The 26,798-nt window shown below is 38.1% G+C and overlaps 1 protein-coding gene and 1 pseudogene across 2 annotated transcripts; both read left to right on the top strand.

The window, feature by feature from the left end:
* The first annotated feature begins 2,241 nt into the window (after positions 1-2,241).
* On the top strand, positions 2,242-6,126 carry LOC147451710 (uncharacterized). Its single transcript, XM_086517594.1, has 4 exons — positions 2,242-2,667; positions 4,394-4,478; positions 5,683-5,710; positions 5,991-6,126. Exons 1-4 carry the CDS (start codon positions 2,424-2,426, stop codon positions 6,006-6,008), a joined length of 375 nt encoding a protein of 124 aa, XP_086373720.1. The 5' UTR covers positions 2,242-2,423; the 3' UTR covers positions 6,009-6,126.
* Positions 6,015-10,726, top strand: LOC147451709 (ferric reduction oxidase 6-like; annotated as a pseudogene). Its single transcript, XR_015188819.1, has 6 exons — positions 6,015-6,196; positions 6,965-7,199; positions 7,656-7,992; positions 8,199-8,466; positions 8,580-9,377; positions 9,734-10,726. The product of XR_015188819.1 is annotated as a ferric reduction oxidase 6-like (transcript).
* The last annotated feature ends 16,072 nt before the right edge of the window (positions 10,727-26,798 follow it).

Below are 26,798 nucleotides of genomic sequence, written 5' to 3'. Positions count from 1 at the left end.
GAGCACTCACCCTAAGAGGGTCATGCAAAATGTGGTAGCCACCACACAAAGACTAAGGTGGAACTAAGTGTAAAGAGGGGCTTCCAATTTTTGGCACCAATAAGCAATATCAAGTATTAAATACCAAAGTCCACAAGAGGTGTTGTGGAGTTTAGGGCTACAATCTTTAGGCCATTAACTTACAAGATTTCTCTCTCTCTCTCTCTCTCTCTCATGCTATGTTAAGCTACGTTGTGTACTCTTTAATCTTGTCTACATCATCTTCCCCTTACAATCTTTCCCTATAAAGTCTATGCTTTGTGTGTGTGTGGGTATATAGTGTCATAGTCTTAGGTATGTGTACTCTCAGGGGGTTCAATATGTGTAAAACTACCACGTGCGTTCAAGACATGTTTGTAAAATCCCTTATCTGTGAATTTTGTTAAGAATATAATGTACCCTTTTCTTTTAAAATCTGTAAGTTTTTTTCAAAGTTGAAAATATAATGCCCTTCTGTATTTATATTTCTGTAAGTTTCAAGAACTTTAAATACCATTCTGTTGAACTTACGTGATAGGTTACATTTTTGTTAGGTGACCTCCGGGTGTGTACTTGGGATTTGGGAGAGATGGTGAGAGATTGACAAGTAAGAGTGTGAGAAAATTGGAATTGTGGAAGCAACCATGCTCCCCTTCTCTTCCCAACAGAAATTTTAAAAAATAAGTCAAACAAGATTTTTTGATAGTACTCATTTTGTTTGAATTACAAAGTTGCATCAATTTATATCTCAATTGAAGCTCACATTCATTCAAAACATTAGGCCCAAGGCCATTTAGGAGTTGAGTAGCTGAGAGAGTTTCTGAAGGGTATCTTGAAAGTTTTAAATATGCTAAAGGGATGATAACAGATGAGCTCTTTATACAAGTGAGTAGATGTTAGTAAATACATATGATCATTTTGAGTCTCATTATATTTTTTATAATCTTTCATGACGTTACATGTTGTTGTTTATCCTTGATGACAAGGTCACGACCCCTTAGTTGCAAAAAGGTGGAGATCTCTCAAATCTTGGTATCCTAGGTCCAATTTATGTTATCATGATCTTGCAATTGCCCTTGTAAAGAGGAGAGATGGATGCTCTTAAGAAATCTAGCCATCAACAAGCTTAGCTTGCAAATGAAGGAGAAGTTCAAACAACTTTGAGAGGAAGAAAGGTAGCACACAGTAGAGAGTAGATCTTTTGGCCGATGACTAACAATAGAATACTATGAGGACAAAAGAAGAAGTACTATGAGATTCAATGATTAGATAGTAGAGGAGCATCAATGGTGTTGACCCTAGGATTTAGTACTTTAATAGTACTTATTCCTTGCTGGGAGGTGGTGAGATTATATACTATCAAAGGGATGAAAGTATCTCCACATAACTAAGTAATGACCACTTTTTGTTCGGATAGTGTAAAGAAGAAGAAACATGAATTATGTACGTGAAAAGCATGATAGCCCAAAGGGGTGGTACCTTCCATCAAGTTGGCTTATCATAAGCCTGTAAGGTTGGGAGAGGTTGCAGATCCTCAAAATTTTATATAGGTAGGTGGGGTTGCATTTATGGATTGGCTTGAGGAATCTTGAAAATTTTGATATGCTAAGGGATGATAAGTCAAAATGGAGCTCTTTCTTTGAGTGAACATGTAGCGGTAGTGCATACATGTAATCAAAGTTTGAGTCCCAAACTAGATTACTAGAAAATCTTAAATGAAACTATTTTTTTATTTATACTTGATGGTAAGTCCGCCCTTTAAAGGAGATCTCCACTCTTTTAAGTATAACTTATGTTGTGTGACCTTACAATTAGCCTTGTAAAAAGGCAAGATATCGGGCGTCTTTCAAGATACCGTGCGACTTTCAAAAACTAGGCCCTCATGTAGCTTAGCTGTAAGATGAAGGTAGGGGTTGGAATGAAGTCCCAGAAGGAGAAGTACAAATAACTTCTAGATGGGGAAATTAGTACAAACTAGAGGGCTGATATTTTGGTGGATGAGTATAGAGGGACCATAGTTATATTGGGTACTACACGATTCAAAGCGAGGGTAGTATACGAGGGGCATAAGCAAAGTATGTGGCGTTGACCAAAAGAGAGTCAGGACTCACGATATGGAGAGAGTAGTAGTACAAAGCGTATGAGAAGGAAGGAAGCTAGTACAAAGGTGAACAAAGGCACGAGTATATATATATGGGGCTTGCGAGCTATATCATTGGCGCAGCTGGTTGTCTGTAAAGAGGTGCAATATTTTCATCACCTTGCGCGCCGGTAAAGCTTCAGTAGCAGCGATGCATTAATTGCTGCGTATAGTATCAACACAAGGTGCTGAGCTTGATCAGCCGTGATTGGCTGTTGTCGCGGCTGCAGAGCAATTAAGAGAATAGAATATAATTGGTGCAGCTATGAAAACGTCAGAGACTGCGTCGACGAGCACCAACATGATGAGCAGTGGAAGGAGTAGTATGAGTAGCTGTGGAAGGGGGCTGGGGGTGGCAAGGGCGGCCAAGGCGGTGGCGGAGGCGGTGATCGTCGCGGCTTGCTTGATGTGGGTGCTCTATTGGTTCTACAAGCCGGAGCCGCAGGCTGACAATACTTACCTCTCCAAGAACACTCGCTCTCGCTTCTTCCGTACTGATGGCCGCGAAGGTACTTCTCTACTCTCTCTCTCTCTCTCTCTCTCTCTCTCAAATCCCCTGCCCCTGCCTGCCTTCTCTCCATCCCTCCCTCGAGTATCAGGTCTTGAGAGCTCAAGACTTGTGGACAAATCTTATTTGGGAGCTGCGCTCTCTGTCTCTCTCTCTCTCTCTCTCTCTCTCTCTCTCTCTCTCTCACACACACACACACACACACACACACACACACACACACACACACACACACGTATACATTAATGCACATGACACTACTATATATCTTCTTCTTGCTTGACCTTTAGAGTGCGCACATCTAATTTTGCTCCTTCAACATGGACTAAGACCTCAGCACTCCATGGATCTTATTGCACAATTTGTATTGTCTAAAAATCTTCTAAAATTGCAAGAATTAAGCTAAATTGTTTATTCGTATGCCGGTGTAGTACTCATGTGCCAAATTGCACATGAGTAAAAGAATGGAAAAGACGCCATTTGAATGACCACATACCAAGAAAGACACATGGCTTAAAAGAGTTTTTCAAGCTACATCAATCTTTAAGGGCTATCTATGCATCTATAATTTACATGCCCATAGCCCATATCAATTCATTGAAATTATGTTTGAGTCTACTAGTATGCATATTCTTTGTTAGCAAATGACGGGGCAAATGATCTCCATTGCTGCACACAATATGTGTGCATAGCATGTGAGTTCAACAGAAGGGCTTATTTACTTACTAGCATTTTTCATACATATTTTGACATATAGAAGAATACCAATCGAAGTGGACATATATAGACTGAACTAGCTAGGAAAGGATGTATTAGATTCATCAAAACTCTACAGCTACGGGGTTTCCTAATTAGGTCATGTGGACGCACGTGATATAAAGGGTTTACATAGAGCGAAGCCATCAAGTCTCATACATAATTTTCAAGATAAGAACTTATTTTTCTCTAAACTTACGCTATTTTTACACTAGAATTTGCATTTAGCAACAACATATCAAGAAAAAGTAACTTGAACATGATAGAACCATGGCAAGCAAGGTCTTTATCAAAGTAATGGTGTACAAGTTTTTTGTATCATTACTCATGTACAAAAAATGGCTCAAAAAAAGATATAGATAATAAATATAAGTGTCATAAAATTTAAATCCATATTGAAATTGCAAAGCAACAATATTGCTCTTAAGTGATATTTCATTTGGCTACTACTAAAGTACTGATAAATATGATTTTGGTATCATGTCATAGAAGAACATTAAACAAGTACAAAAGTTTTGCAATATAAAGTAACATTTATCCGCATGAAAATCATTATCTAATTGTTGACTACTTTGTAAAAATGGACTCTAGAATAATGTTACAAACATCTTTCAATCGTGTGAATATAGCATGTGAGTTCAACAGAAGGGTGTATATTTTCAATTAGAGATTTTGAGACAAATTAACACGTGTAATTAGGCTTAAAACTTGGAAATTAGCTCCTTAGATCTTTACTAGTACCTTACAAAAGTTTGAACTCACACATATAGAAATAGTTTTTTTGGAAATGATAAAGATGTACATTCCATCTCATGGAAAAATTAAGCATGTAAGCATGTTTAGATCACTTGCAAATATCTCTCGGTAAGCTACCATGTGAACACTATTATTTATAGTCTCTTGAACTTGCAATTGCTTTTCTAGTACTACATTGCAAAGGACTAAACAAACTCGATTGTGCATGTTTGCAGGATTTCCCCTTATATACCAAACATTGCCTCTTGTTGTTGTGGCCATTTTGAGCTTTTTGGTAATTGAGATACGAGATTATATCAGGTACTGCCACATGAAAATTTAATTTAGGTTCTTTTCTTGACAATGATGTGGCATTGGCTCCTTCAACAATGCATGTGGCTGTATAATACAACCTTCTTTGACCTAAAAGGAACACCAATTTAATTCCTTGAAGGCCATCTAGCTTTATTTAAGTGTTCCAGTCATTCGATTTCTAAACTCTATACATGCATCTCTCTATGTGTGCAAACATGTATATAAATATATTCATATACATAATTACACATATCAATTGTATATTTGTCATACATACGAGATATACAAATATATATGTACACATATAAATTGTGCATATATAGTTCTATACATATATACACAGACTTGCTAGCTAGAACATATTTGTTCCATACTTCTAATATATACATGTATGCATATAGAACATATGCACACATGACCCGCCCACAAGTTACCCACTTGCAGTGAGAATTTTTGTTTCTTATGGAAAGAAGGGATTTAAGTTAAACTTAAGAAACATTGGTTATTTGATACATCATGTCTGAGCATTGTAAAAGAACAATATAGTTTGGATGTTAATGACATGACAATCTTTGTTATATCTGTTTTTTGAACAAGGGACATTATGCTAATGATCGAGACTTCAAAATTATAGATTTTGTTGCTAGTATTACTCAATCTTATGGCCTTCAGTCAAGTTGGTGTTGTCCCATTACATCGCTAATGGCCATATTGTTGATTCTACTAATAATACTTAGTTCTAATCGCATAGTCCTACAACTACTACCACGTGGCTACTCATTTAAGGTCACTTTAGTTTTACAACACTATAGTATGATTACTGAAAACACTTCTTGTAATTCAGCTAGTTTTGACATTATAGAATAGATTAGAGTGTGGCTTTCTCGACTACTGCTACTACTAATACCAATTCTGTTATTTTTAATTGAGTACTACATCTGGTGCTATTGATTTTTACAAATTCTAATTTTACTACCTCTAAATTTGTTTCCTAAATGGCTTCAAAAAAGTAAACAAACACATACATAGTTCAATGGAGCTCAAAGGAGAAGAGGAGAGGTAAGTTGTGTTATAGCCACTATTCCTATGAGTATCGATATCGCTTTATATTGATGCTAGTGGAACAACGTCCTTAATGAGTTCTTTAGACGTATCCACTTATAAAATCTGAAGGTGAAACTTAATATATTTCTGTTCTACTTGTTTACAGGTCAAAAGAGCCAATGTCATCCATGCAGGTATACAAAACTCATGCCACCCCACAGGAAGAGCTTTACTTAACAATTATCAAGCTATATCCTTGATTCCATTGTCATTACCTTAGAACTAATTTCACACTAGTTTTCAATCATGCATTAAGGTTATAATTATTAGCAAGTTCTATTTACTATTATTTCTACGCTTCTATTTGTTTACTAGTTTATGAGAGTCACTCAAAAACCTAGCTTGCAACAGAAGGCTATAATGAAAACAATTATATATTTTATTTTTAACTTTTTCCTATTATTGATCTTGCAGATACAACAAAAAAAATGATTTCCAAGTTTAAGCACCTACCCTTTGTGGGTGCATAGTCCTTTTGGAGTTGTAACTATGGCGGATTTTCTCTTCATTATTGGCATACTCTTCATGGTGTTTTATCACTTTGGGAGAGTTACTCATCTATCGTTCCAAGAAATCGAGAATGGAACTGTCATGCATCACCATGGTCCTATTGTGTCCAAGTAAGTGGTAGCTTTAAAACACATTAAGCTCGGGTGTGAGTATTCTAATACATTATAAACATCGTCTCTTCATATTATGTGTAAAGCAATAACCAAACATTAGCTTTATATTTGGCTAAAAAATGTCACTAATAAAAAAGAAATGGGTTTTCTACTCTGATGTGCCTTGCAAAAATGAGTTCAACCCTCACAAAAATAAAGACAATTACAAATGTCTCTGCCTTATAATAATACCTATCTCTCCATCTTTACTTTGCTTAGTCTTGGAGGTTCAATACTTGTTTCCATATCAAAAGAGGGCTGTTTAATTTTTAAAAAAATAAACTACTATAAGAGTATTTTGGACAATAAAATGTTACAAGAAAAACAATTGCTATCAATTCATAAGTAAACACGATCTAACCTCGATGGTTTCACTAGTTACGAACATCAGTTGAGAGTGCAATCCAAAAATACCCTTTGAATGAACATGCAGATACTAATGAGTTGAAAGGTTGGGGTTTGGCCAGAGGGGTCTCATTGCCACAAGCTAGGGCATCAATGGTTTCCTCATTGTAATTGTCAAAACAATATGAGATGATAAACTTTAGCATCGAGGTCAAGTTTAAGCTATAGGGTTTAATGGAGCACATACTTTTCTTGAACATTTGCAACATCCTTATGTCCTTTCTAATGCTTAATGCACCAACATGGTACTATAAATACTACTTAACCTGTGGGTTAGTGATCAAATCTCTTGGTTGCTTGGATATGTTTGTGCATGTGTAGGCAATGGAAGAAGGTGAACCATGCAGCGTACTACTTCGGCACCGTGGCCATTGTACCCTTCTCCTTGCTGTGGATTCCCGTGTCAAGGGGCTCCCCATTCCTACGCCTCATAGGCCTTCCCTTCGAGCATGCCGTGAAGTACCATAGCTGGCTTGCCGTCCTCATGATGTTCTTCGTTACCCTGCGCAGCATTGGCTACATCGTCTTCTACATGCACACTGGCCAGACCGCCTTGGTTATACGCTTTCCATGCTTTCCATGCTTTCCTAGCTCCCCTAGCTGTTTACAAGCTCACAATATTGTTTTGCATGCATTCATGTCATATGGGGTTAGGTTTTAGGGTTTACGGTTTGTAGATGCATCAATGCCTTGTGCAGCTACATCAAAATTCATGTCGAGCTATGGCTTCCTAGGAAGTCCTCAACATACAATGTACACTCTAGGCTAGGACAAAACATTATGCTTGTCTTACACATAATATTTGCAGCCATTCCAGCCGTAGTCTGATTGAAATGTATATTCTTGTAGGCACTTGCATGAGACTCAAGTAGGGGAATGATCTCTTTCCTAAGCTACGTAAATATCTGTTTGAATGTGTATGCATGCGGTTGCACATGGGTTTTGTCTCATGCTAGGTATGCATTCTTTTCTTGTGTTTTCTTATGTCTTGTTTCCGGAAAATGGTCTCCAGTTCACAGGTTGGGTCACCAGAGGAGAAAAGTGTGCTGTTGTAGCAGGCTTGGTCGCATGGATTGTTGGTATGGTTATGTGGATAACCTCCTTATCATTCTTTCGGCGGCGGTGGTATGAGTTCTTCTTCAGTGTACACCACTTATACATCGTCTATGCCCTCTTTTGGCTATATCATGCAGTTTGGAATTACCACTTCTTTGTGATTCCTATCCTCCTCTTCTTCATGGATCGATTCTTGCGCATGCTCCAGTCAAGGCAGTTGGTCGATGTGCTCTCAGCCAAAGCCTTGGAATCGGGTGCAGTTGAGCTCCATCTTGCAAGGAATAGTAGTGATGGTATTTATACCCATCTTTCTATTCATAATAGAAAGGATCATTTAATTTGTGCCAAGAAGACATGCTGTTAGTCATGTTTTGTTCCTTCTTACTAAACATTTGAATAACTTTATTTTGTGTTAAATTCTAATAGCTATAGAGCGTGTAAGATTATGGTGTGTTTCCTCTTTCATACAATCGTCTTACTTTTTTCATTGAATTGCTAGGGTTTGTTTTTCATGCACTTAGCACTTGGTGCATTCAAATTCCCTCCCTATCTAAACTACAATGGCACTTCTTTAGTGTGGCATCCACTCCAACTAAGGAGGACCATGAGCTAACCATTGTTATCAAGCCATTGGGTGCATGGACAAGGAAGTTGCATAATCAATTGAAGGCTGCCACTGATGCAAAATATTCACAATCAAGCTGCCCTTTCTCCTTCAAGGCTCGAGTCGAGGGACCCTATGGAGACGAATCCGATTTTTACTTGACGTATCCTCTCTCTCTCTCTCTCTCTCTCTCTCTCTCTCTCTCTCTTCCCCTCCAAAGATTTGAAACACTTGTGGGATTAACTAGATGTCTTTTTTTGTTTTTTACATCTCTAGGTATGAAACACTAGTCCTAGTTGCTGGAGGGATAGGTGTTACTCCTATTTTGGCCATTTTGCGAGACATATTGCATCATCATAAAATAGCTCTACAAAAGGCCTCTCATCTCCCTACATCTATCGAAGTGTACCATATATTGTGTGCGAACACCGGAGGAGCTATGTGTTTTGAATGAGATTGACCCCAATCAAATACTCCCAGATTATGGGAAATTGGGACTCAGCATCCATGTTCATGCTTACATTACCTCTAAAGTAAGGGAGATCTACACAAGTCAACTTGCAACTCATGTAAATGCAGGTGAAAATAGAGCACTAGATTTATCCAATTTTGGCAGCTCAACCCGTATATCTACAACGGGATATGTTTCTCCTAATCATGGTGCTAAACCACAAGGAATTTCAAGCATTTCCTCGGTGGGAAATACCAAATGGGTTGCGGCCATTACCACCTCTTCAATGATTGGCTATTTTGTGTTGTCTGGTTTAGCTAACCTATACATAGTACGAGCATACTCATACAGTTTTCCAAACTATAACCGTGCACATGTGGTGGTGATATGCATGCTCTTGGGAATCCTGTTGTTTGGTGGTGCTTTGCTAATCATCTGGTTGATCCATCATAAGACACAAAAAGAAAATACATCTTTGATTCAAACAAAGAGCAATAGCACAACTAACTCTCCTGCGAACTACCCGGGGCAAGAATACTATGATAATGAAGCAAATGTTGTATGTGAAGGAGAATCTCCTTGGGATGGTGATCTCCATCTTTGTTGCCGGCCGGATTGGAAAGGTGCATACATTTTCTTAACTAAGTGCTCCTTAACAAGTGTTGTGTGTGTGTGTGTGTGTGTGTTAGAGAGAGAGAGAGAGAGAGAGAGAGAGAGAGAGAGAGAGAGAGAGAGAGAGAGAGAGAGAGAGAGAGAGAGAGAGAGAGAGAGAGAGATGCACATACCCACACATGTGTGCAATTGTCCATACATATACACAAAATTGAAGGCCAAGCCTGTTTGCCCAGTTTGCACAAACCAAAAGAAGATTGTGTGGTTGAAGGATGTATTCGAGCATGGGTGCTTAAATGAGCAACATATCAAAGAAAAGAATAATCAATGTAGATCAGTGAATTATAGTAGTTCCATTATGATGCAGATATCTTCAATCACCTTTTCGACAAATACAAAGGACAAAGTGCGGGTGTCCTAGTCTCGGGATCGCAAAGCATGCAAGAGGATGTTGCGAGCGAATGCAGAAGGCACTCCAATTCTTGTTTCCTAACGAGGTTGCGTTTAATTTTCATTCTGTAAGCTTTGATCTTTAGGCCACTTTGCTTCTACATGTTCTTCACAACATGTAATGTATACTTCTTAAGTCCACACAATTGTAATAATAAGTAATAAAAGATACAAACACACACCTTGGTACATACAAAGTATCAATGTACAAGCAACATCAGACCGTTGTTTAATTCCATTTATTTTGACACTATTTCTTATCTGTAATCAAACAACCACCAATTTCTTGCCACTATTTCTTGTCTATTTTACTACAATCACTATGCATACAATGGATCTATCCAAATACAAAAGGATTTAAGAGATCTGTATTACATCAATCTACTCCTCATGGCAATTAAGGAGAGATACACTAGCTAGGATGCATTCATGCACCTCAAAAGGGACACGATACATTGTCTTGTATCCCTTGACCTTGTGGTTAGCCTATAGCATTGGGAACTTTATCACTTTTACTATATCTGTGTGCATCATAGCCATAGGGGAGTCCCTTAGCAAGGCATAGCTGTTCTTACATTATGACAACCCCGTGGAAACTTGTCTTAGTACACACCATGGACCACCACGTCTTTGATATTTAAGACAATCACCCAAAAATCCTCCACTTTCTCGGAGATGACTGTCTTCCCATGCTTGTAGAGCACAATATATCAACCCTTTAGTTACTCAGTGTTCGTAAGAGACTGTAGCATGGCATGATGGTCATCCAACCTCCGATAGATCCGCTAGTTGACCATTCTGTTCAAAGTACATTTCGAAATTACTATCTCTTCTAGAACGCTCTAGCATGTGCATCTTCCATGCTTGTGCATGATTGCACTTGTCCCAACTCTCCTCAACATATACACAAGACGATTTAGAAATTTTCTCATGTAGGAAAAGGGAGCTTTTTTCAGTGTTTTTCAAACATTACATAACATCATAAGCTTCTGTTTGGGAGGCACTGCATAGCTAGCTAGGTACAATTGGGGGCAGGGGACCGCCCCCCCCCCCCCCCCCCCCCCCCCCCCCCCCCCACCGGGCCGGCGATCCCCTGTCCCCAATCGTACCTAGCTAGGTATGCCGTACCTCCCGAACAGAAGCTCATGATGTTGAGGTAAGTCATAATGTGGGAATTATTGTGAGAATTTGTCCAAAACTTCTTGTGATAGAATTTAAAAAAACATGATAGTCTATGAAAGAGAATCTCTATAGGGTCTTCGCAATTGAACCCCAACGCCCAATGTGTTGTTGCATGTAGCTTTGATAGTTTCACGAGCACTTGTCAACATCGCTTTTCTTGAATTCCACAAAGAGTATATGATATTTATCATCTACAGTCTTCCGAGTCAACCACTCACAACATCATGGGCATTTTGTAGCTTAGCACCATTTTCATTCAATTGCTCAGCTATCAGAGTCCACTTTATTACAAAACTTGCACCACCATGCTCTACCTAATTGCCATGTCCACTTTTAAAGAATCTCCACTTGTCAGTGAATAATACCTATAGAAAATGACCCATTGTTACATAGGGGGAGTGTCACATAATATTTGAAGTGAAATATTTACTAAAAGTGAAGTTTTGACATAGTATCAAAAAGTAATATGGAATGTCACATAATCCTTGCATCATACTTAAGAGTACTAGCTGGTAACACATCCTACCACATAGTACATACATAGTACTTAAAGTTTCTGATAACATAGAGTTATGCATATACTAACATACACTCTCTTGCTAGTACTAGTAGACTTAACATTTTTTTTTCTATGTGCAACTTGCACCAAGCACTATAGGATAGATGAAAACCATAATAAAAATCTTAGCATAGTACTTATCATATTTTATTTTATTTCACTGTTTTAAGAATCTAAGGTGTTTGTTTAAGAAAAATCTACTAGAACCTTATTATTGAATTTTGGCTTTTTTAACAGGCCACATTTCTTGTAAGTATATCTATCGATTGATAGTAGGATCGTGCTCTACATAAATATCTTGTGTAGAAAAATGGGAGAATAATTAGCACAATATTTTTCACGATATTTCATAAAAATTACACATATTCAAAAAATACCAATAAATCAATTTAAGCTCCTCAATATGTGCTTAATTGATGCACAAGAAAAATTTTGCAACATGTATGCGATACTAAACTTAAGTTCAATTTTTTTTTTCTGGATCACAATGTTGTCGGAAATGCATGACTAATCAAACCAAGAGAGTCTTTAAACAATAAAATAATAATTATTTTTTAAAAGATCAAATGACAATTGGGACTTTCCAATGTGTTCTTTGCTATGTGTCTTACACGGACACTAATTTTTGGCTCTCATAGTCAACACAACTATGGTATTGTGCCTTATTATTTGCCTAAAATGCTTGCTTTTAAGCGCTCCAATTCTACAAAAAAGTGCTAAAAGTGGATACATCTGATCATATGCATGCCCAACACATGCTACACCAAGGATGAGTACTACTATGGGGGATAAAGAAATTCAATTGCTGCAAAAATAGAGGGATTATGTCTTTGGTAGGTGTCTCCTTGTAGATTTTCTTTATTTGTTTTTTGACACCTTCGTATGTTCTCTGTGACATACTCGACATAGGCCTTCCACTTCATGAGCTCTTGATTTGTTCTTAGGGGAGTCACCCCAAAAATTTAAGTATAGCACGTGAGTTCCAAAAAAGTGGCTTTTTATTGGGCAGAATCATTAAAAAATAATAGAAGTACATTTATAGAAGGGGATTTTATGAAATGTTGGAAAAATCTATAAGTTACCCAAGAAAAGGGGTGATTTTACCCCCCAACCCTCTTTTGCCCCCCACCAAAAATTTGTTGCATCAAGCTCCCAAGGACAGAAGGCAAGCTTTGGACACTTATTGCATGCGTGGAACAAACATGAAAGCTTGTGCCACTCAACCGGTTCCCCTTTTGGGCATCCGACCAACTTTCACAATTCCGACATGAATGAATATGTGACTATAGGTGCAATGTAATTTTCCTCTGCATTTGATGCGCAAATGTTACAAAATAAATTACATGCCTCTTTGTGCAAATGTTAAAAAACACATTGCATGCCTCTCTGTGCGATGACTTTGTATCAATTCTTATTGAGTTGACGGCAAGCTGCATTAAGTCAATCCTTATATAGGGGGTTTTGAAAAGAAGTACCCTTGAGATGGCTGGATAATGTTCTTTACAATTCATGAAGAACTCTGCCTACATAAACAATACAAGTTGTTTTGAAAGAATCAACTTTAAAGTGGATAGCAAAATTTGTAGGATTCAAATTTATTTTTTCAAGAAGCTCCTCATGTACATAAACCTATGTAAGCTCCTAGTTATGGTTGGAATGAATCTTGTAGTTTCTTGGGCCTATCATTGCCCTGTAGGCATCCTTCTTCTTGGAGACACCCTTGTGTTGTTTGTCCAAAATTGAAGAATACATTGGATAAACTTGGTCATTGAGCTTGTCATTCATGAAATTGATATTAAGCTCTTTGGAAATCCTCCTATCATTCTATTGCGATTTTCCTGTGACATTGTTGGTAACCATGTGGAGTGCTAATTTTTTAGTAGCTACCTTATCTACACTTTCCATGCCTCCGACCACGCTAAGTGATTTATTTATGTTCTATACAATTTCTTCTAAGATCGTCTAGTTCGGATGATCCATTTGTGTTATAACTTCTTACAGCTCTGGATGTTACAAAATCCTACCAAGAATCTCTAACCATCTTCCAGTGTCAAAATTTCTTGTAATGTTGAGGAAGTAATGCATTGTAGGAAATACAAGAGCATGCTTGTTCTCATTGGAGAACGTGGAGTATGTAGTTGATGATTTTATGAGCATGTAGGACTCAATTGAATGTTCCATAATCTATGAAAACAATTCAGGAAGAGGGAGAGTCCAAGGGAGTGGTGAAAGGCATCTAAGAAAGAACGAGGAAGGGGAAGAGGGGGAGGAAATGATCAATTCTATGTTTCCATATACATGTGGTAGTGATGTGTGTGAACACACTTAGGACCACCGAGGTATTTTTTCCCTCTTTAGGAGGTTTTCCCCCTCGTGTATTGTATATACGCCCATCACTCTAGGGCTATCTTATATTTCCATTGCACACTAGGTAATACACTCTCTGTTGTGTGCCTTGAACTTCCTTCATCCTCTCCCAAGTTGTGAGTGTTTTCCTGCAACCCTATTTCCAATAATTGGTATCAAAGTAGGTTGTGTTCTCCCGAGCTTAGTCGCCAGCAGCTCCAGCACACGCGTGCTCACTTACTTTGATTTATGTGAGCTTTGGCGAGTGTCCGCAACAAGCGACAAATATTCTCGGGAGGCTCGTAGTCTGTAGAGCTTGGTCTACTTAGATTTTTGATTCGGGCTAATTTTGGACTTCATTCCCACAACAAGAATTACTACACATGCTATTTTGTCATTTTGGTGCAAAAATTCTATCAGTGTCGTTTTCTTCATAACAAGTTCCTTACAATCTTCTTCGGTTTGTCTATATAGCACATGTTGTTCCCGCTTTGTTTCTCCTCTTTTCAGACAGTTTTCACATCAAGTGCATCATTTAACATGGGTGACAACAACACAAATGTATTCAAGATGTTTGCTGCAGAGGATAGATTGTATGGAAACAATTACCATATGTGGTCTTATATGATGCAACATATCCTTGTGTCAAAGGGTGTATGGAATATTGTGCACGACATTGATATACGTCCCGGTTTTGAGGATGTAGACAATGTTGAGGATGTTGCAGGTTTTGGTGGTGCAAGATTGCTGCTACCTAAGTTGTTTTGCCTACGGTTGAGCAAGCTTGCTGGGATGTAAAATATGTGTAGGCTCATGCATTGATTGCATTGTCTATGAAGCACACTATTACTCCTCACATTCATTCGAAAAAATCATCAAAACATGCTTAGGATATTCTGGCTAATCTTTATGCAAGTCGCAATGAGGCAAAAATTCCATTGCTACGTAAAGAGCTGGAGTCAAGAGCTGGAGTCAAAGATTATGGATGAGGAACATGATTCAGACACTTTACTTGCTGGTATCAAGGATATCAATGAGCAACTTATTTTTACAAGAGAAGTCATTTCTGACAGTTCCCTTGTGCAATATGTTCTTGATGCTTTGCCAGATTGTTACCAAACTTTTGCTAGTACTTGGAGACTCATGACCCAAGGAAATCCTGAAGTTGTCAAGTTTGATGCATTATGCACATTGTAGTTGCAAGAGTCTCTTTCCAAAAAAAAAAGGACTAGCCAGCGTGTAGTTGAACATGGCTTCATTGATGCTCATAGAAAAGGTGGTAACAACAATGTAGCCACTTCTCATGGTTCTTCTACGAGTGGTAAATCACCTATTCCTGATGCTTTTGTTGGTAGCAATTTGTCTAGGGATTTTGGTGATAAGAGAAAAAAGAAAATGCGTTGCCGTTATTGTAAATCTAATGATCACTTGATCAAGTAGTGTCCTAAATTGAAGACCAAAGAGGCTAAGAAGAAAGAGGTTGGTTCCACTACAACTGCAAAATGGTGTTGCTAAGAGGAAAACAGGTCACTTACAAAAATGACATAATGTATGGTCAAAAGTCAAGCTTTTGATGCATTCATTTGGGCTGAGGCCATCATGTGTGCCACTTATGTACTTAACATGTGTCCTATGAAAGCTTTGCAGTCTATGACTCCTTATGAAGCATGGCATGATAGAAAGCCTTCTATTGAGCACATGCATGTTTGTTTGTTTGACATATGCTTTGGTGCCACAAACGCAACACAAGAAATTGGATGATAAGGGTGTCAAATGTATTTTTGTTGGTTATAATGCTGAAAGAAAAGGTTACATGTTGTATCATCCACAAACAAAGTGTATCTTAGTCTATTTGTGGAAGATTTTGTTCAGTCCTTGCTGTCATGTAGTACTGGAGACAGTAATGTAAGCTCACATGACATTCATGACACTTTGTTGCCTCTTTTCAGCGGTGGAAGTTTGAATGTAAATTCCAATGATGCAAATGTACAGCCTATAGGGGTTATTGAAAATGTTACAAATTTACTGATGCAGATCTACATGATGTACTTGATGAAAGAAGGGTTGAGAATGAGCAGGCTAGAGGTATACCTAAATGGATGGTGCATACTTTGCATGAAATTGGATGCACCTTTGTCTAGTCGTACTCATTCAGGTTCTTGCCATGCATCTTATGTATCAAACTGTTATGCTTTGGCTATGTCTAATTTTTGTGATGTTGAGGAACCTTTGTTTTTTGATGAAGCACAAAATTCAAAAAATTAGATAGATACCATGCAATCAAAATATGGACACATGGACTTTATGTGATTTGCCTCGTGGCAAAACGTCCATTGGTACAAATTGAGTTTACAAGTTGAAACGCAAGCCGAATGGTGAGAATGATTGCTATAAGGCTCAACTTTTTGCAAAGGGTTATGCACAACAAAATGGCATAGATTATGAAGATAATTTTTCTCCCACTTGTTGTATGACTATTATGCGTTTTCTATGTGCATTGGTAGCTCATTTTGGTTGGGATGTACATCAGTCAGACATATTTATTGCTTTCTTGAATGGTGACATATTTGAGGAAGTTTATGTAACGCAGCCTCGCGGTTTTGTCAAGAAAGGACAAGAGGATAAAGTGTCCAAATGTAAGAAAGCTTTGTATAAGTTGAAGCAATCTCCTCGTGCTTGGTATGAGAAGGCTGACACTCTTTTGGTCAAACGAGGCTTTTGTAATAGTCCAACAAAAATCACATCGTATGTAAAGCGTGGGGGTGATGTACTTCTCATTGTCGATATGGATGATTTGTTGATCACTGGACCACTTGAGAGACATATTGTTGAATTTAAGGCTGATTTGAATGCTACTTTCAAGATGAAATATTTGGCGCTATTGCATCATTACTTGGGCATACAGTTTAAGCATGGTGGTATTGCCTTGTTCAGACAAGTTACATAGAGACATTGCTATGTAACTTTGGGCTTGAGAATTGCAAACCTTTTGCCACTCCCATGGAAATAGGTTAAGAATTGAATCTTCATGATGTTGGTAATTCTATCAATGTTACTCTTTACCAAACTATTGCTGGCTTCCTTATCTATGTATGCAACACAAGGCAGGCTATTCAGTTTGGAGTTTTACAGGTCAACATATTTATGCATAGCCCAGGGTCTAAGCATTGGCAGGCTATCAAGAGGATTTTTTGCTACTTGAGTGTCACTTTACATCTTGGCTTGTTTTATCCCAAGGGGGGATCATTGTCGCTAGACTTATATGCTTTTTCGAACTCAAATTGGGCTGGTTTGACACATGAGTGTCCACAAGTGGTTTTTATTTCATGCTCGGCAGTTCATGCATATCATGGTTGAGCAAGAAGCAACCTATTGTGGCCACTTCCAATTGTGAGGTTGAGTACATGACACTCTTCATAGATACAATTGAGTGTGTATGGCCTAGACGCCTTATGGCTGATTAGGGTGTTGAACATGACACTTCCAACACTATCTACACTGACAATCAAAGTGCATTAGCAGTTGTGAGGAACCCAATCTTTCATGCTCACACAAAGAACAATGAGGTGCATTAGGACTATGTCAAGCAGAGGCTCTCAACAGGAGATCAGCTTGATTTATGTGCCAAGATAGGACAACCTGACAAATCTTTTCACAAAGGCATTGTCTCATGAGAAGTTTTAAGCTTTATGCAAATCTTCGGGCTTACTCCCCTTTGTGGGCTGATCATTTCCTTAGGGCATGGCACTTCCCTATACTCTAGGTGCCAGCTCTCATTCATTGCATCACTCCCAGGAGGGATTCGTTACTATATACATGTGGTAGTGATGGGTGTGAACACACTTAGGACCACTGAGGACATTTTTTCCCTCTTTAGGAGGTTTTTCCCCCCGTGCATTGTATATACGCCCATCACTCTAGGGCTAACTTATATTTCCATTGCACACTAAGTAATACACTCTCTGTTGTGTGCCTTGAGCTTCCTTCATCTTCTCCAAGCTGTGCTCGTGTTTCCTTGGAACCCTAATTCCAACATTTTATATGACTATGGGAGGGCAACACGAACAAGGGATAATTAGGATACAGATATAGGTGCAAGGAACGTGGAAAGGAAATACTAAATCGTGGACAAAGAGGCAAAAGGAAAGGCACAAAGAGCAGAGAGCAAGAGTACAAGCACAAAGAGTGAGTGGCATAATTATTAGGAAGCAGGTAGTATGTCCAAGCTACCATGTAAGACATGTTCAAATCTTATGAGAGTTTAAACATAGAATTCAAAAATATATTGCCTTGGTGATATAGTACCCACTATTTTGTACAAAAAATAGACTTTGTACCCCCGCCAAATTTGTTTCCAAAGCCGTTATTAAATTACTATGTCATACCATCCTTTCACCCAACTTGTTGGCATACTTTAGTGTTTTGAAATTGAACCCATATTGTTTGTTTTGCCTGGCTTTCTATGACAACTATGAAAATGCCATCTACCTGGCTTTCTATGACAACTATGAAAATGCCATCTACCTGGCTTTCTATGACAACTATGAAAATGCCATCTACCTCACTGACTTGATCATATAATATGTCAATGTTTCGATCCTTCACATATTTTGACAATGAGTGCACAAATAATAGTGTTAGTTCATACATTTTGGAACATATACACATACATGTAGGGTCTTTTGGTTGTCGTGAACAAATGTTCTTACCTCCATATAGACATAGAATTAGTCCACTTAAAGCCTCTTGGTTGTTATGAGATGATTCTCTTACTTCCAAGTGAGGTTAAGATATGAAGTACGATTCACTTGGTTGCATAGAATAGGTCCACTTAGTGCGTCTTGGTTGTTATGAGATGATTCTCTTACTTCCAAGTGAAGTGTAAGGTATGAAGTAGGATTCACTTGGTTGTTACCGAGCTTATGCTTTTACCTCTAAGTGAATATGGTGGATTACCTATTGAATTCCCTAGGATGTTATCGAGCTCCTACGTCCAAGAGACATAGATAGTGCAATGTGAGATGACTCCGTCGCTCATTTAGGTTGTCTTGAGCAAATGCTTTTTACCACCTAGTAGCCAAGAATGATATATCCATTGGTGATCTTCCCTAAAATATTATCTTAACACTATTCATTCATCATTTTAATTTAACAAATCATATCTATAACCTTTTATCTTTCTCATTGCGCTATTATGGTGAAAAATTATAATCATAGTGTATCTATTGATTGTAGATATATTAGTGTTGAAGTCAGAAAGCATGGTGCGAGGAAAAAGAGTGGTTGTATGTGGAGGAAAAAGAGAGAGGCAAGACAGTTTCGTTTTTGGAATGCAAACATCATGGGCATACGTGCCACGCAATGCAACTCGTATCAAAGAACATTTATTCGACACTGATCTCAATGGGAAAGAATGTGGAGGACAACCTAACAACATATGGGTCCATTTGCAGGGTATGTAAAGAAATGCAAACAAGCAGGACTTCTTCCTAAGAGACAACAAGGTATGACAGGTGCGTCATCTGTCAACATAAAAGAAGTGAGTGTAGATCAAGAAGACTGTGGACCTTCAATGTAATAGATGGAAAAATGTAAACATATTTTCATGATAATGTATCTCACTTTTTCTCACTATAGCTCCCTATTGAGCTATATATCTCACTTTTTTTATTTAGTAGCAACAAAGTCAAGTATTGAAGAGAATTTGCATAAACATAAGTATTGAGGACATTGCTTGGAAATCAAATAAAAAGACATTGCTTGACTCTCAACAAAGTCATCAATTAGCAACTCCAAAATAAATTCATTGCCATAAACATAGAGAGAATACAATGCGTCTCAAAAAAGGACGTGATAAATTTCCATTAAACTTTTCAACTACAGTCTACAATGACTTTAAGAAAGTGTGATATAAACCACTTCTTCAAGATCTACGTTCAATGCTGCCTCAAGTATATCCACCGTTTCTTGAATATCTGCCTCGTGACTTGGTCTTGCCTCCTCAGGCAAGAGAGAGAGAGAGAGAACCGTACCGCGCTTTGTATCTAGCAAGTTTTTTCTTTAAAAAACCTACTTCTTCTTCTTTGGCTGCCAACTTCTCTTGTAGAAATAAATGCTCTCTCATTGGCTGGCTAGTGTATCCCCTTGAGACACAATATTAACAATTTTTTCATGCTCATCTGGTAGGAGCACAACTGGCCTCTTTCATGGAGGTGGATTTGCCTCCCCACGACATGCTTGTTCCCTTTCCTTAGCTCTTCCAAGTCCGCCACCAGCGTTGAAAGGAAGATCTGTCCAAAGGACGCGCTTCTTCATTATATCTTGCACAAAGACTTGCTGGATGAAGTACATGGCAACTTGATTATTGTTAGGTATACTGCGCTCCTTTTGGATGAAGTGTAGGAGAAACACACGCACGAGCACTTTGTGTTGCAAATGAGATTTTCAATGGTGTCGTTGCCTTGGCATGACCTGACCTCCTGAACAGTACATCTTTCACATAAAAAGAGGGACAACACTTCTGTACGTCTTCCAATTTCATTGGTTTGCCCTCCAAACCTTTGGGCTCCGCAGCCTCAACAAAGAATGCGGAAAGGTCTTGAGTCCCATAACGCATGCTCTCATCTCTGAGGATGCATTGAGACTCTTCGTGATCGAGCTCACAGTCGACATTGGGAGGAGCGTATGGGGCTACCATTTCCTGTTGAATCAGACGACAATAAATAATTAGATAAAAAAACTACAATCAATGGTAACATTCACATAGTTTTAAAATTCACATCTCTTTCATCAATTTGACAACAGCAATAAAATAAAATTAGATACACATTGATTAAAAAACTACAATCAATGGTAATATTCACACAATTTTAAAATTCACATCTCTCTCATCAATTTGACAACAACAATAAAATAAATTAGCATGAAATTTCAAATCAATGGACATGAGACAAGACAAAACTGTATCATTGCAAAGTATAGACACCGTTTCAAATTACAAGGTATGATTTCAAATTTCAATCATTGGATGGACTCAAGCCTGCACTATCTGAGAGTGTGCAACCAACACGGTTAATGCCTTGTAACATGCTGAGGAGATCATGTGAGGACTTGCGTTGGGTGGGATTGGTAGATACACAAGTGCGCAGGACTTCCTGAAAGAGTCTGAGGAAAGTGAGATAATTAGTGTCATCATCCTTAGATAAATATTTAAAGAGTTCTTGAATGTATTTACAAAGGGAGGAGATATCTTGGCTACAAGACTGGAGGATTTGTCGGTATACATTCAGAAGAAACCCACCAATATTTCTTACTCCAGGCTTCCCTTGTTGATTGGAGAAGATGTGGAAACTTTGGAAACGTGCTCTCTGTGGGGAACAAGGTTGCACTACCCCAATCACATACGGATACATATACTCCAGCCCATCCAAAATGCAGCAAGATATTACTCCCATGAACATCATTGTGAGTGATGTTATTCGCGTGCAAAAAGATGAAGGTTCGGAGCAATCCATTAATGATAGGCCATATATTCTTCTTGATGCCTTCAACGGTCCCCTCGGTGTCTCTGAAACGGTTGCTCATTGCCACATTCTTCCCCTCCTTTTGGAGTCTCTCTAGCCAGTGGTCGAGGTTTCCACCATTCCACATCTTGAAGATGAGGGTGCACGCTCATGTGACGTGTCTCACCAATCCGAGAGCAGCAATGATTCCACTATGAGTGATATTCATAATTGTGGCTTCATGCAGTGCTATGTCATTGGCACTCTTCTGGCCATCACCCTTGATTAGCTTGCCAGCGTAAAATTCATCTATGAAGGTTTGATGGTTAACTTTCACCTTTGTGACCATGCCGTATCTACCTTCTTGAATGTTTCCATTTGTGGAAATTCAATGCAAGCCATGCACATGATGACGAGATTACATGGGTCTAAAATTCCCATGTTGGGCGGCATTGGATCATTGCTAGAGATTGGTACTTCCGAAGCGGCAGGCACTTCGGGTATATCCTTGGGCTCTTCTTCGATCCTTGGTCTCTTTCCCTGTTGCTTCATGCTTCTATAGAGGACCTTTACTTCCTTCATGCGGTCCATGAAGCCATAATTCCCTTTAATTTGCTTGTCAAGGGTTTCTGCAACTCTACAAACTTGCCCTATGATTCGACTCACGTCATGGCCCAACTGACCACCTGTAAGGACTTCAATCCCACTTGAAGCACCACAAAATTTTGCAACTAGTGCTGCATATGTAGCACTACATAACTCATCCAAAAATGATTTGTATGAGCACTCTTGCAAGACTTCTTGGAGGCGATCACTTCGTAATCCATAAATATGAGTGCATACGAATTCTTTGACATATTTGCACTCAACTTTTGTTATCTTGCCTGTAGTACTCATGATGTGTGTAGAAGCTACAACAAAAAAACAAAAAAATCAAAACTTCTCAGCAGTATAAGTGACATGTAATACAATACATTCTAGTCATTCTTTACAACACAACCATTGGGCAATCACCTTAAACCCTAAACCACAGGTTTACATGAATGTAATTTATGATTAATATACACAAGAACATGTACACGATTATGCATGATGTTAATTATGATTTTTCATATCATAAATAAACATGTTATGATTTTTCGAATCAAAAACCTCTCACGTATGAGACATTATCAATAGGAATGTGATGAAGTCATAGAAATACGCATTATTTACAAATTACAAAGATTAATGTAAAATATGGTGTCAAGGGTGTATCCTTCTCATTGTAAGGATCTAAGCAAGTCCTAAGCACCAGACGCAGTGGTTTTATTCCCGTTGTAAGAGAAAAAGATAATCATTCGATCCAGACGCCGAGAACGATACACTATAAAAATCAGTAGCTCATCAGATAATGGTTTTGTTTTTCACAAATTGTGTCTGAGAGGAACTCCTCCCGTTGTAATAACGGAAGACCGTGACGCGGGGAGTAGTTTAAAGATTACACTTCTCATTATACATATCTACAATGTAGATATATGAATCATGTGGTCCATGACTACGTATATTGAAAAGTGTATAGCTTAAAGACACTCTAGATAAATTTTTTGGCATAGATCGTGTCTAGGAGTATCTTCTTCCGTTGTAAGAATCAAGGCTTAGACGCACGAAGAAGTATGTTTTTGGTGAGCTCACATTTCATTGGAACTTATTTTACCTAAAGCATCGTACAAAGTAAGAGTGTCGTGAGACATATCAAACAAATGCACATGCTATCTAATGGTCTCCTAAAACACCGTACAAAGTATGACAAGCATATCAAAACAATGTACGGTGTTATCTAAATTCCTAAAACATTGACTCAAGTAAGTGCTGCAGAGCATATCAGAACCAAAGTCAATGTTTCCTATAAAAAAATTTATTACTATGAAAGTAAGATATAAAATCAAACAAGCCATAGTAATTTCTATATCCTAAATTTTAAACTGTTATGTGACTAAGAGGGCCCGAAGGCGTATCAGAGACACATACAGTAATATAATCACATGAAAGTAAAATTTATATTATTTATGTATAAAAAAACAAATTTGAAGAGAAAAGCTACTTACTAGTACGCGAAGTTGACCTTCTCGAGAGTATGAGGTAGAGAGTGTGAGCTGTAGGCAACTAGAAAGCTCAAAAATTGGTATCGATAAAAAACGTATCAAAGTACGATGCGCATGTTTTTTATATAAATCTAGCATATCGATTGATAGAGTATCGATCGATAAACTATCAATCGATGATTACAAAATATTCAAAAATACCTCCTATTTTACGATAATACACGAATAATGACGAGTTATTTGATATAAATTATATTATTCAGTCGAATAAATGCAATGCAGCCAAGAAGTCGAAGAATGATGGCAAGGGAAGAGCTAAGATTGAGGAGCTCAATGTGCTAGAGCCTCCTAAGATTATAGATATGCGTGAGGTCCAAGATTCCTTAGATACTCTAGTCTTTATAGCAAATCTTAGTCCAAATTCTCTTATTGCACACGATGCTATCTTTGATTAGAATATTGCGTCCTTGATTCTAGTGCGAGTTTTCATGTAACACCTCATAGAGAATGGTTCTCTACATATACACATACTTGTGGTACAGTGAATCTTGGGGATGCTATGAGCTCAAGATACATGGTGTTGGAGCGAGTTATGCATCATGGCATGGAATTCAAAGTCAAGAATGCCATACAAGTTCTCAAGCTAGAAAAGAGTTAGATATCTACTGGTCAACTTGACAACTTGGGTTACACAACCACCTTTGGGAATGGTTCATGGTCAATGAGGATGGGAAATCTTCTGATTCTTAGAGGTTAGAATCATGGACTGCTTTACGCTATGTTTGTCTTATGTGTAAAGATGATTGTGTATCCGTAGCAAAGCTACTATTTGTTGGATTGTGGCATAGCTAGCCAGGTCATATAAGCCAAAATGAATGAAAATACTAGCTCATTTTCATTATTTGTTCATATTAATTATTCAAATTTTTCTATGTGTGAGCATTTTATCTATGGGAAATAAATTAGGAACACCTCATCACCATTGAATAGAAAGCATTTGCAGCCACAAGATTTTGTTCATAGTGATGTTTGTGGTTCTATGCCAACCAATCTCTAGGAAGAGCTATCTATTTTATGATTTTCATAGATGATTCCACTAGGAAGGTGTGGGTTTATCCTTTGCATCATAAGGATCAAATCTTCTGTTCTTAGCATTGGTAGAGAATTAGTATAGAAGATCAAAAGCTTGAGGGGTGATAATGGTGGAGAATACATCTCCATAGAGTTTGAGAATTTTTGTAGCAAGAGAGGTATTAAGAGGCAGCTTATTGGTCCTTACATTCCCAATAAGAATGGAGTTCTATGGAGAATCTAACTCAACATTTTTGGACAAAAGTAATACTTATAGTAGTACATATCATTAATCAGTACCCTAGTACGCCATTGAATTACCAAGTTCTATAGGGGTTTTTATTTGGAAAGAAGACACATTATGATCATTTGCATGTCTTTGGGTGTGAGGCATATGCACATGTTCCCAAAGAGCTTTCTAAAAAGCTAGACCCAAAGTCACACAAGTGCATTTTCCTTGGTTATGGTGCAGATGGAGAGATAGGTTGTCATCTTTGGCACCTGAAATCTAGAAAATAATTTGCAAGTCACATATTGTCTTCAACAAATTGAAGACACACAAGAAACCCATCAAAGAGGTTGAGTACAAAAAATTCACATTCAAGGACATTGCCTCAGAATTTGTGAAAACTCAGAAGACTAGTGATATACCTTTCACTAGCAGTGTTGCAATTGGTAGGGTAGAGAGTAGTAGTCCAACTTTGAGATAATCTACTAGATCCTCACATCTACCCAAGCAATTTTAGCCAAGGTTGGTGTCATGCTGAGAGACTGCATTGAGTCAACTTGTTATAAATAAGCCATGAAAATGGATGACAAGGTCAAGTAGGATCAAGCCATGCAATAAGAATATAACTCAATTGTCAACAATGGAAAATGGGACCCTTGGTTGAATTTCTAGAAGGACAGTAGGCCTTACCTTGCAAATGTTTTTACAAGAAGAAATTCACATCTAATGATCCCAACACTAAGTACAAGGCTAAATTGTTTTCTAAGGGATTCAATCAGCAAAAGGGAGTTGATTTGGATGAAATATGGTCGCTTGTGGTCAGGATGATTACACTATGTACAATGCTTGGCCTAGTTGGCTAGTCTTTGTATTCTCATCCTTGGCACTACTCCTACTTTCTTGGACGAGGCTTGTCCTAACACCATTGTCAAAAGTAGTAGTCTTTATGCACCAAACTCCATTTTTGACAGGATTGAGTAGTGGAATGAACTTGTTGGTATGCTTGACCCCATTTTTATCGCAAGAGACTTTAGCATGGTGGTTAATATAAGGGACAAATGTATCTTAGAAAAGACATACACCACTTGGACTAACAAACAAAAAGGTAATTTCTTTAGAGCACCAAGAATTGATAGTGTACATGTCAGTGGATCTGCTTAAGGAGCATTGGCAATGAGTAATAGAGCAGATCACTCTTTATTATTGCTTAATCATAGTCCTGTTTGCTTTGAGCTATTGAAGGGTGAATGCAACAATAATTTTTGCTGGGTACACATCGATCAGTCTTTGTTTAAGCTTAAAATTTTCAAAAATAAAGCCAATTTTATTTTTTTCTATGTTGCTTTCAAATCTATTCACTCCCCCTTCAAGGCTTGGGATAGAGCAAGGAAACCCAACATTCCCTTTGTTCGTTAATCCGTTGCACTCTAAAGTATTTCCCATGCAACCACAAAGCTCCATATTTGTGATACTACAGCCACAAAATTGAAACAGACTAAAAGTTATTAAAGCAATGTGATCATGTGGAGCTCAAAAAGGAAGTTGTGAAATATACATGCCAATCGCAACCCCTTGACATCTCCTCTTACTCTTCAATAATCAACACTCCATTCCTCTTTGCCTCTGAGATTATCGCATCTAACCACCACCCAGTTGGAAAGTCAGGCAATTTTTGAAGATGATCTGGAAAAGGAAGGTTTCTAGTGGCACAGTTGTGCTTGAATTGAAGGCGATCTGTCAAGCATCATTTCTTTTTCCCTTCGTTTCTCTCTAGACACTTTTGCATGATGTCTGAGTTGAGAATGCAAAATCTCATAACCTTTTCTCTCATTGTGATGTCCATCTTCCTAACGATGCCTTGGCTTTGTGGCTCGTCCCCTGTCACCTTGATGTTGACCTCAGTAGTCCACATTCGGGGCATCTATGGATCAATTGAGACCAAAAATTCACTAATGAGGAAAAGAGATTCTTGTACAAGCCATACTTAGGCCATGCAACTCTCGGGACAA

The sequence above is a fragment of the Adiantum capillus-veneris genome, chromosome 8 (genome assembly GCF_014529385.1).
Source record: "Adiantum capillus-veneris isolate H3 chromosome 8, ASM1452938v2, whole genome shotgun sequence".
Lineage (NCBI taxonomy): Eukaryota > Viridiplantae > Streptophyta > Polypodiopsida > Polypodiales > Pteridaceae > Adiantum > Adiantum capillus-veneris.
The sequence above is the reverse complement of the archived record's forward strand: the minus strand, read 5'-3'. Positions and strand labels throughout refer to the sequence as shown.